Raw genomic sequence first — 13,235 nt, forward strand, 5'->3', positions numbered from 1 at the left:
GTACAAAACTAGATAAACTGTGTACTGATAATAGTAACTTCTAACTTGATTTAAACTATGTTACTGAATACATAATAAGTTTTACAAACTTCAGATAATCTTTTCCGTGCTAACTTTGCATTATTATCGGAAATCAAGTGTCCAGTATCTGACAGAAGATTATCAAGGTAAATGAAATATTGCTTTAAATCTTTATCATCCACTTCCAGAATAGGGGCGTGTCGAACAACTTTACCAATGTCTCTACCCTGTGAATATAAAAACAAAACATATATGTTCTACATAAGGGGCGTAGCTTTATCTTAACTGATGTATGGGCCAATTTATTTTGGGTTAGATAGTATACAGTCCAAAATTTATTTTAGTTGCTCTAGATTGCCAGAGGTGGAAGGACGGAAGGAATTATCAGAAAAAAAGGTAGACAAAAATATATTTTTCACTGCTTTTGAAAAATGTCGGAGCCTTTAGGATGCTATGCTACTGTGTATTTCCTTTTACACGTATTTCTTACCCATGTCACTTCATCGAATATTTATTGTTTCAAAGGGTAGCATATTTTTGAGAATACTTTATAACAGGATATCTTTTCACAACAATCATGAACATAAACATATATTTTATTGAGAAACCAAATCCCATGTTCAGAAGCATGAAAGGTTTCAGATCAAGATTAAATTTGTTTTCTTTATTGTTAATTCTCACAAATTCATTACGCTTTGTTTTCTTACAAAATTATTTGTACTTGCATACATGATAGGTTTATGGCTAGAAATGCGTCAGAAAGACACATATGCCCCACTATATATGCAAGGACATCGAAAAGTATGAATAAAGATGCAGTATGTCATAATTTTTGTTTGCAAAAACATTGTTTCCTTATATAGTAAGAGGCCATATGATTCATGACACGACATTTCCAACATGGTCGTCAAATTGGACATTTTACTTCTCTCAAAGATTCTCAAAATGGATTCTTTTCTATACCATTCAAGACTTTTTAAACTATTTTTCGACAATGAAAACTGCCTTTATTACATACCCGTGCCGCCTTTGCGGTTCCGTAAAATACGATATTGCATGGCCGTGCATATATTTCGACGTGACGTCATTTGCTTTATGTGTAAACATATCGTTACGACGCCCTAAATGTTAGCGTTATATTATAGGCGCGTCTTATTTACTTACTGATCAATAGCTAAATGTTATCATTAAAATGAAAAATGAAAACAAAGTTGGTGTCAAAAAGGCAATTTTACTAGCAAACCATTATTTGAAATAATCAAAATCATTTGAAGTGAAATTTTAGTATCCGCTTTATAAATTCTAACACACAAAGATTTATATAATTATATAATTACCATGATACACTGTCGTATTTTATATTTCTTTAAGAGAAAAAGAGCAATGAAGTGATTTGATTAGATAGCTGTTCAATCAAGCGTGTATCTTGTATACCGCAACGTGTCGTAGGGGAACGGGGACACTAGCTAGAAGACTAAAACAGTGGTTCTTCGCTAATGTTTAATTGACATAATTTTGTAGTTGTCTGAATCCTGTCTATTAGTATGTATCACGTCTATTTGAAAATAATTAAATTACCCAGGCCCGATGGGATTCAAAAATATGTTACCCTTCTTATTTCGGATGCGATGTTCGTGAGCTAAAACTATTCGTAGGTTTTAACTTTCACAACAGAAACATGACGTTAGAAATCGCCAACAAATACTGCATTTTAATGCAAATCTGACAAGAAATATACACCCTGGATGAACAAGTTTTGTCACGTGACCACAAATGCAAACGCCGGACCCAATTTCAGGTAATTATTTGCAGATATCTTTTTTTCCACTGCGAGCACAAAAATAAGACATAGATCGTAGGACCCGGCGTAAATTAAGCTTTTATTTGATATGAGTAGTCATTACTAGACTTTAGTAGTTTTTAGAACACTTCGGCACAAATGTTCTTTTCGCAAGGCAAACGCCGATAGGTTTTACTTTTTCCAATCAATTTTTTCACTGGAAATACATGTTGAGGTAAAATAATAGAGGATATGTCTTTTAAAATGCCATTCCCGTCCCTAACTCATTTATAATTCCATTAGCAAAGTTATATTTGACATAATCCCATGTTATTCTTTGCAAACGTCGTTTGAACATGTAAAATATGCAAACGCCGGTTGAACATATTAGGACGTTTTCGCACGGATTTATATTACATGTAATATAAATCCGTGGTTTTCGGGAGTTTTCATATGGACATATAGGCAAAACTAAAACTGTTCAATAGATTTTTTTTTAAACTTGGCATGTTGTTAGAATATGATAACAGAAACATTTTAAGCGAAAAGACAATTGTGGTCACCGTTCTCGTTGTTGAGTTATCTGCCCCTGAATCAGACTTTTCTACTTATTTGAGGTCATTTCAAGGGCAGATAACTTAAACATACTTAAATGAATTCTTGTTTTTACTTCTGGATTATGTTTTTCTTTTTATTTTTGAGTACAATACATAATAACATGCAATTCCTTACATCGTTTCTGTTATTTTTTTTCAATGAAAATAAAGGTACTTTAAATTCTTAAAAATAGTCCATTTTTTTTAGAAAAAAGCACAGGTTAAAAGAAGAAGTTGATATAAAAACTACCCACTCTAAGTTTGTTCTTGAAATTTTGCATATCAACTAAAACGAAGATAAGCTTCATGAAAATAGGAAGAAAATTGTTTTGTTACCATTCATTGTAAATTATCTGCCCTTGAATTTAACAAAAAAGTCCATTTCAAGGGCAGATATCTCAAAAATGAGAACGGTGACCCCAATTTTTTTTTCGCTTAAAATGTTTCTGTTCAACAAGCCAAGTTTAAAATTTTCTATTGAACAGTTTTAATTTTGCCTATATGTCTATATGAAAACTCCCGAAAACGTCTTTAAATATATATATTTCTTGCATCTCAGACAGGATTATCTACCGTTTACACCGGTGCTGGAAAACTCTGCCTTAAACCCTCATGTAAGACAAGTCGCGTGCTTTAAATGGCGTCATTGACGGCCGCCTTTTATGAATGAATCGCGTTCTTAGGATGACGTCATTTTCCTTTATGAATGAAGTTGTATGTTCATACGCTACTATAAGAAAAAAGTGCCTAATATATATATCAGTTTTCATAATTTCTGTTCCGAAAATATTTGACATGTAATATGCAAGAAAAAGAATCAAACATCGGCTGTTGGTACAGACGGGAATATCCAGCTCTCGGGTAACTGTTTAGCGGAAACTCGACAAATATTCCGGTCTGTACCGGCAGTCGGTGTAAGATTCTTATAAACCGGTGGTTATTTAAGTCAAGTTGCAAATATTACAATTCTCTGAACAAAAGACTTCTCTCTTTTCTCCTTCTTTTTTATTTTAAAACATTCTTCTTCTTCAATAACAAACTTTTATAAAACTTCTGTATATCCCATATATACATGTATAAATATAACCGTATAATCTTCTCAAAAATCAATTCCACACAAAATCCGTCGGGAATAAACTTTGATTTAAAAATTTAGAAAAAAATTCAGTCTTCTTAGGTTGAACTATACAGCGACGTTGAACTACACAGTGAGATCACTTGGAGTTACTTGTTTCAAATAAAATTTAACGAAAGTGTTTTCTTTTGACCAATCTGCAGCGTTGAGAATTGGGACCTAAAGCTCTTGTAGAATGTGCTGTTTTACTTTTATGTTTATCTGCATAAGCCTCTTGAATAGCTTTAAGAATACTGTATATGAAGCCAAAGTTTGTGAAGAAGCTTTAGAATGAGGTACATTTATTGTCAGAAATAAACTTGTTTCGTCTTTACGTCCGAAGGATTCAGTTCTTTTAAGATAGATAGCAAGTGCTCTTCTTGGATGGTCTAAAAAGCTGGTACACAAATTTTTGCTGATGAATGATCAGGTCTATCCTGTTTAGCCAAACCTTGTCTGATAAAAGTTTCCCCATCTGTCTTCACAGAAATAGCTCCTCCTAATGTTAACACTTGAAGGTAGCTGGCTCTCCTGAATGTCGTGATAGCTGTAAGAAAAACAACTTTATATGTTAAAAATTAAATTGATGTTTTTCTCAAAGGTTCAAAAGGAAATATGTTTGTAGCGCACTAAGAACTTTAGGCAAATCCCATTCAGGCAACAACTTTGTTACAGGAGTTCTCAAATTGAATACATTTAATAATCTGATAACACACGGATGTTGACTAATAGGAGTGTTATCTACTGGAGGTAAAACTAGAGCGGTAACCTACTGTAAACCTTTATTGTACAGATCTGATAAAAACTCAGCACAAGTATTTAAGGATGCTGTGAAGGAATCAATATTCTTTTGACGACACCATATCATAAATTGTCTTAATTTACTGGAGTATTCTTTCTGAGTAACAGTTCTCAAGCTGGCTGTAAGAAGTTTTGAAAAAACCTTTTTCTCTAAACTGTCTGTCGATAGCAACCATGCAGTCAGTTTCATAACACCTGGATTTGGATGACATATCTGAGATCTGGTTGTTGTAACAGATTTGTAACCAATAGAAGACATAACGGTTGAGCTACCGATAGATTCAATAAATCTGGAAACAATAGGCGTCGTGTCCAGAATGGAGTTATTAGAATCAGTTTGCAATGAAATTGTTTCATATGATGAGGAACTCTGGAAATGAGACAGATACAGTTCAGCGTTCAAAAAAGACATCAAGGGGCGTTTGCATATATTTCAAATGACCAACCGACGTTTGCACATTTTACATGATCAAACGGCGTTTGCAAAATCGACATTAAGTGGAAAACATGGGTTTATATCGAATATAACCTTGCCAATGAAATTATAAATTAGTTAGGTACGAAAATTACTTGAAAAAAGACATATCTTCTATTATTTTCCCTCTACATGGGTTTCCAGTGAACAAAAAAGATAAGAAAAGGTAAAACCTATCGGCGTTTGCCTTGCAAAAAGAAAATTTGTGTCGAGGTGTTCTAAAAGAACACCTAAGTCTCGCAATTACTACATACATAAAATAAAAGCTCAATTAACGCCGGGTCCTACGGTCTAGGTCATAATTTTGTGGATGCAGTAGAAAAAAAGATATCTTCAAATAATTACCTGAAATCGGGTCCGTAATTGCTGAAATGTTAAATCGGCGTTTGCATTTGTGGTCACGTGACAAAACTTGTTCATCCAGGGTGATATATAGAAAGGGAAACTGATTCACTATATGTTCAGTTTTTGTTTGCACAGTGTCTACTTTAACGAGCTCATTACACAGACTCGCGTGCGAGGAAAAATGTAAATTATAAGAATATAATCATGCTTTCTAGCTTGAGCATACTAACGTAGGCCAATTCACTTTAAGCTCGTTAATACAGATTTAATTTTCCGTCTCAAAATTTAACAAAATGTCAAGAAATACAGGCAGTGATTTGATATGATTAAGAATAAGTTTGAATTAGAGCGTTCAATAAGGGTAAATAAATTTTTTTGTAGACTCAAAGTGTTACATACTATGTTAATATAAAGGGGAGATCGAGTCCCGGGAGAAAAAGAAATACCGCATGTGATATATTTTGTAGCTAAAAGAGTAGGATTTACAGAAGTCTTGAATAACGAGATAATATGTAGGGAAATCATTTCTGAGAAATATTTAACATAAAATCAAAACGAAGTTTATATGTGAATTAATGGAAGAAGTATTTACCGTCATAGACTCATGTTATTAAACTTGTGTGTTTAAATTATTTAAATGTTATCAAAACTTTTATTGTTAATATATGAATTGAGGCTGTAATTTCAACAGTTACTGCAAAATCTTGGTATACAAAAAATATTTTAAATGCCATCAAGACAAATTTATCGCAGCGCTTAAATTATCTGTATGATGTATATGTCTTACCGCCCTCTGTCAATGCCGCAACTGGAATCATCCATACATTTGTTACGTCACATATTTCGTAAATTGTTGTTGACATAATAATGTTTTTTGTCAGAAATCTATTTTCAAGAGTTATAAACATTCTGATGTTGAAAAGAAATTGAATTATGGATTTGGAAAATACTGAATTATGATGTGTTTCATTTACATATTTTATTTGCTAACCCAGATAGCTTCACAAATGGAACAATGTTTTAATAATAAGATGAACTAACAGTTTACAAAAAAATCTGGATCATCATAGGTGTAGGAGTCATGCCATTCCGGAGTTCTAAAGTAAGAAAATGGGATCTACGGAACTGGATAGAAACTGGCAATGAAGGAATCTTCAGAATGCGAATTTGTCGTGACATTTATAAAGATCTATTTCGAAATTCACAGAGATTCTATTCAGCTTACAAGTAAGTGCAATTTCTAGATCTATCCATGTGACTCGATGTTCTTGTTGCTTATTATTCATTTTTTTAAAGTTTTCCATCATGCATTACAACTAAACTGTTACATCTTATAGATCCAGCTTGAACGTCTTTTTTTAATTCATACCAGGCAAAGGTTCATTTCCATTTTTAATGGGACAGATTATAGTTCAGTATCCTTTGTTTATAACGTTATTGAACATTATAGGCGACGTCGTTTTATTTGGCGTTAGTCATTGAAAAATGCCACGTCACACGGATTAAACTGAATCATCGTATTGCTTGACATATACTACTACATGTATAAATATATCTTATTACGTAAAACGCATACACAATTTAACATTGAATTTATTGACAATGTAGCTTACATTTTTATAATGACTTTATTACACAAACTTTTAAAGTTCGCGTAACGACTTGTTGCACGGTCGGACAAATAGATCTGTCTTTTTCAAATAATACGCCAAGTGGAGGTAGTATATTTGGCTTTTCTTCGTTAGCTCACGCAGTATCCGCGGTTTATGTAAGATTGTCAACGATATTTCGTCACCATCGGGAGTTTTCCTCAGGTACAACACCTGGTCTGTTGTGCTAAATCCTGACAACGTTGATTGATGATATACCGAATTAATTATATTATATTTTGACGAAAAAAGATTTATATGTACGTTTATCTCATTTAGTTCATTTCATACTGTAGGCGTAGATACAGAATAAAGAAAAGTAGGAAATCTGTAAAACGTGTATCAAACTATTGACCTCTGAACTGTTGATATGATAAGATTCAAGGTTATATTTTCTAATTATTGTTAAAGAATGTTTTCCAGTTTGAACAGTCTTGTTTTCATTATATATTACCTTGAATATTTTAGATTTTACATTTTGATTTATATCATTTCAGTCTAGACTTATAGTGATACATAAGAATCGACTTGCATTTTAAGGACAATTTCACATGTGAACCATGTTAGATTTTACACCGGTATTATAACAATTGGTATAGATAATTTTCTACTAATGAAGTTATAGATATAGCATACCTGTATAGTATTTAATTATTTGCAAATTCAGCATCTACAAATTTTATTTATTTATTTATGTTCGATAGATTGAACGTTCGTTCGTTGTTTGTTTCGCACTAAGAATTATAACCTCTTGTCTGGAAACGCACAATGCATCATACTTATAACAGAATATTCGGATTATGTGACAGCTTTTCATTCACGCCGATGCACTATAGGTTAACGCATTAAGGCATATAAAGCGCGTGGATGTAAATGAAGCCGCGCGAAAATATGGCGGAAAATCGCCAAGCTTACATTACATATACAAGAAATGAATGTGCACAAAAACACACTAACATAATTATGTTTTATGACGTCGTTGTGTGATCATAAACATGTATAGCATATTCATGTAAAAACATTAACAACAGCAAGTTTTTAGCATGAAAATATTTGTATTAAGGCATGGGAAACAGGCCCACGTAAAGAACATGACGTCAAACGTTCAATGGCTACATGTTCTACTATGCAAAATAAAAGAAGTTACAGCCTAGAGGTATCATAGCAGCGATTTATTTATTATTTTAGCGCAACTATTTATTTTTTTTTGGAATCAAGGAATATGCTTTAAAGAACAAGATACACAATACATTGGACATTTACGGAATGATAAAATAATACGTGAACACAACGCCATGAGTGATATACTCAGATTGATATGGGTTTTATCTCATGAAATAAAACCCCAGTCTTTCACTTATTAGCATAAATTATTACAACGACTTGACAGAGTACATTTAGAATAACAACGCAAAATATCGACAAAATAAAATAGCACCATATGTCTAGTGCGTGAGTGATGCAGTAGGGGCTAATTTGTCTATTTGGCATTTGTTTGGTAATTTACGTGGACTGTATGCAAAGTGTAAATTACTTCTTTTGTACACTATACAATATTTTACTTTAAAATACATTCTCCTAATTGTTATGAAAATAAGTATGGATCTTGAGGCATGCGTCTTACATTATAATTATTAAATTATGTTATTTCAAGGAAACTTTGTGTTCTCCTTAATTTTATACAAAGCTGGATAGGATTTCAACAACTTAAGCGTCGTACGCACTTGCCTCTCAATTATAAACACTTGTTTGGAGTGTCCGTAATAAAAAAAACCAATGATATCCATGTGATGCGATATCTTCCTTTTTCTATTAACATTAAAGTGTTTATTCTAATTTATATACATATCAGCTACCATATTTTGCAATAAAGAGATATATATAGAAAACATCTTGACACTGAAAATAAAATTTGAAAACATCTTGACAATGGAAACAACTATCAAAAGAAAACATATTATAATTGTTAAATTATTGTAAGAAGATAAGCCCTTAAAGTGTTTCTGTTGCAAGCCTAGGACAACGTATAAATAAATAAAATTAGAGTTGTCAACTCATATTTTCCTTAAAATCGTTTCTTTCTTGGTACTTATGATACGCTTCAGCGAGTGTTTTGTTAGAGGTTCAAGGTAACCACAACAAGTTTATAAGCGCAGGATGTAGTTAATCTTTACGCTGTAAAAACGAGTTACTACCCATATCTTTAAACTGCCGAAAACCGTCATCATGATGGTGAACAATTTTGTTATTTTAGTGCAACGAACTGATTTTTCTTTTGCTTACATACTACTGATGTGCGCACTGTTTAAAAACTGCACAGTTCTGATTGGTAAAAGCGCTCGTCATATAATTGAAACGATTACGTCATTTGACCACTATATTGGAAATGTCATGTCACGGCTCATATTGTTGTTAATGACAACAGCTTTTTAATATTCACAAGGCCTTAATGTTAGTTGTCTGTACTGTCTGAACATAACTTCAAAAACAAGAGAGCCCTGATATCTTTCAAATAACGGCACTTAATAAATACAAGGAGATAAAATATCAAAATCTGATGTCAAAACGTTCATAACTGCACCTTAAAAAGTGTAACTTTAAACAACGTTTTTGCCAAATATGGTCTGTGAAACTTATTTTTTGGCCCCAGATGTTCCATATAATTTTTCGAACTTGACATAGAATTTAATCAATCAACTTTAATGACAAAATTTAAGGATATATGGGCTTAAAATATTACACGTCAATTAGATAGTGTCAAAAAGTTTTTTTTTTTACAATTGGGCTCTGTTGCCAAGTGTTTTACCCTAGATTACTCATATTCAAAATTAAGCTAGAAATCAACATTCATTTTTTTTCTGACCAATACACCAATAAACACTTTTCATATGAACTACGTAAATAACCGAGGTATATCGAGTGAAATAATACGAGTTGTTTCCCTTATCTTCGAGTAAAATTGGTATCTCCTACGCTAAAACAATACAAATTAAGCCATTTTTTAACCGCTAGTTTGTTGTGATTAAATGTCCGACTTTAAAAATTATTACATCAATGGAAAGCTTGGGATCTTAGCTTTGTCACAGAATTTACACACCTCCTCTATTGTTTGTGACAGGTCTATATTTTTCGGGTAGACCTGTTTAAACAAAAGAAAGTCCGTTAGGAGGTCTATCTCTTGCACGTGCACAGGTCTGTTCTAGTCAGACAGACCCAGTCATGAAAAACACGTGAAAAAATAGACCTGCCTATGCGCAGACAAAGAAAACATGAAATACAATCAAAAATTAAACAAGAGGGCCATAATGGCCCTGAGGTCGCTCACCTGTATATAGGCCCCCGGAGCGGGGCCAGTTTAAACCCCAGGGCTTTTATTTGAGCAAACTTGGAAGACACCCATTAGAAGATGTTTCATGATGTTAAGTTTTTACTACACACATATAATGAAAAACAATGACCTCCGCCCCCCACTTTGGCAGGGCCAATTTAAACCCAAGGGCTTTTATTTGGTCAAACTTGGTAGACACAAACAAAAAGATGTTTCCTGCTTAAAATCTAACCTCTAGCTCATTGGGTTTTTTAAAAGAAGTTTTTTAAGTTTTTACTATACACATATAGTTAAAAACAATGACACCTCTGGGGCGGGGCCAGTTTTAACCCCAGGGCTTTTATTTGAACAAACTTTGTCGACACTTACTAGAAGATGTTTCATGCTTAATATCTAAACTCTAGCTATTTGGGTTTTTTCAAAGAAGATTTTTTAAGTTTTTGCCATACATATAAGAAAAATCAATGACCCCCAGGGCGGGGCCAATTTTGACCCCAGGGCTTTTATTTGAACAAACTTTGTAGACACCCATTAGAACATGTTTCATGCTAAATATCTTAGCTCTAGCTCTTTGGGTTCTTTAAAAAAAGATTTTTTAAGTTTTTACTATATGCATATAGGGAAAATCAATGACCCCCTGGGGGGGGCCAATTTTGACCCCAGGGCTTTTATTTGAACAAACTTGGTAGACACTCACTAGAAGATGTTTCATGCTTAATATCTAAACTCTAGCTATATGGGTTTTTTCAAAGAAGATTTTTTAAGTTTTTGCTATACACATATAAGGAAAATCAATGACCCCCGGGGCGGGCCAATTTTGACCCCAGGGCTTTTATTTGAACAAACTTTGTAGTACACCCATTTAGAACATGTTTCATGCTAAATATTTAGCTCTAGCTATTTGGGTTCTGTAAAAGAAGATTTTTTTTAAGTTTTTACTATATGCAATATAGGGAAAATCAATGACCCCCTGGGGCGGGGCCAATTTTTGACCCCAGGGCTTTTATTTGAACAAGCTTGGTAGACACCCATTAGAAGATGTTTCATGCTAAATATCTTAGCTCTAGCTCTATGGGAATCTTTAAAAGAAGATTTTTTAAGTTTTTACTATATGCATATAGGGAAAATCAATGATCCCCTGGGGCGGGGCCAATTTTGACCCCAGGGCTTTTATTTGAACAAACTTGGTAGACACCCATTAGAAGATGTTTCATGCTAAATATTTTAGCTCTAGCTCTATGGGTTCTTTAAAAGAAGATTTTTTAAGTTTTTACTATATGCATATAGGGAAAATCAATGACCCCCTGGGGCGGGGCCAATTTTGACCCCAGGGCTTTTATTTGAACAAACTTGGTAGACACTCACTAGAATATGTTTCATGCCAAATATCTAAGCTCTAGCTCTTTGGGTTTTTTTAAAGAAGATATTTTAAGTTTTTTCTTTTGGTTGCCATGGCAACCAGAGTTCTGCATGGAATTAAATTGTTTGAACAATTTTTAAAGGTGACCACCAAAGGAACATTCCTGTGAAGTTTGGATGAAATTGGCTTAGTGGTTTATGAGGAGATGTCATTTAAAGTAAAAGTTTACGGACGGACGACGGACGGACGGACGGACGACGGACGGACGCCGGACGAAAAGCGATCACAAAAGCTCACCCTGTCACTTTGTGACAGGTGAGCTAAAAATGAAAATCAATGTATATGATTGTCTTAATTATATTCCTATCTTACAAAATCTGGATACATTTTTTAAACAAGATGGTGTTTCTTGAATGCAAGTACTCCAACATTCCTATATTAAATCAAAGAATAACATAAATTGATAGCATTTCAAAGTTAGGACGCATTTCACATTTATTAAATCGCGTCATTGTTTTTTCAAAGTTAAAGTAATCTAAGCGGTTCTTCTGTCATTATGTTCAGAATATAACAAATATGGACGCTTCACGTTAATTTCTATGAAACTATAACAGTTATCACAGCATACTATCTACGCTTTTAAATCACCTAATCCATAACATCTTAAACGTTCTAGAAAATTCATAGTACATGTATATACAAATTGTACCAAACATTCATATCGAAAAATATAACAAAAATATGTCCGTTTGATTAAAATAACGTGCATTTGATAGACGCTTTGCCTACGAAACTGCAGCTACCCACAGTTAATAGCGTTAAAAGTCCCTGGTAACATTCCCACCCGCGGGATAAATCGGATTGTTAAATCTCCGTTAATCTCCCCCTCTCTCTTTGAGTGCTTCATCCTGTCTTTCTATTCAATCGGTGAAAAATCAAAACTGATTTCCCCTGAAAACCTTCGAATCTAGGGCTTAGTTCCAAAGAATGCTTCACAACAACGTTAAAGATATAATCCAAAACTTGCTTATAGTGACATGCATATACAAGTAATTAAAGTGGATTGGTCTACAATGGGAACACCTCCCATTAGTATTTCAAATATCGATAGAAACGATAGAAATGTATTATTAGGATATTATTAAAAAAACTAAATAAGAAATGTTTATAAAGTTTAAATTGATTTAGCATAAAAATTTATATGATAAACGTCATATTTTATTCTAGAACACTTTATAATATCTGCTATATAAAATACTATTTCGGATAATGTACAACAATATTCAATGTACATATGTAAGTTTTTCGTGGTATGCTGGGTATCCGGACATTTGCCCCTCAGACAGTTGCGTCTCGGAAGTTTGCCCCCTTTTTGCAGTAAGGGACATTTGCCCCGTCATATCTTTGTAAGGGGCGAACATTTGCCCCAACCCCCTTTCTTCTGTTTTTAAAATGTTAAAATATTTAACTGTTAAATTGGTTGTTACAAAAATTCATCGCCAATTGTCGAGATTCCATTCTGCTTTAATAAACAAAAACTAAGGCGCAAATTTGTACACACAAAATAGCATCCATAAATAAATGAAATAATATACATAAAATTTATACACGAAATGACTTATGACAAGTTAAAAGTCGCCACAGCAAAAAAAAAATGGGGCAAACTTCCGAGAGGGCAACTGTCCGGGGGTGGGGGTGGGGGCAAATTTGAAATGTTTGATACGAAATACTATCAACATAATTATGCATTCTTTTACATACCTTCA

At 33.3% G+C, this 13,235-nt stretch overlaps 1 protein-coding gene across 1 annotated transcript in view; it reads right to left on the reverse strand.

The window, feature by feature from the left end:
- LOC132720451 (uncharacterized) overlaps positions 1-13,235 on the reverse strand; it is a 45,226-nt gene that overhangs the window by 13,596 nt on the left and 18,395 nt on the right. Inside the window, exon 3 of the mRNA XM_060704597.1 lies at positions 90-248. Coding sequence (XP_060560580.1) covers positions 90-248 — 159 coding nt within the window. The remainder of the gene's footprint in view (positions 1-89; positions 249-13,235) is intronic.

Source organism: Ruditapes philippinarum, unplaced genomic scaffold, assembly GCF_026571515.1.
Source record: "Ruditapes philippinarum isolate M1 unplaced genomic scaffold, ASM2657151v2 ctg2902_1_1_1_1, whole genome shotgun sequence".
Lineage (NCBI taxonomy): Eukaryota > Metazoa > Mollusca > Bivalvia > Venerida > Veneridae > Ruditapes > Ruditapes philippinarum.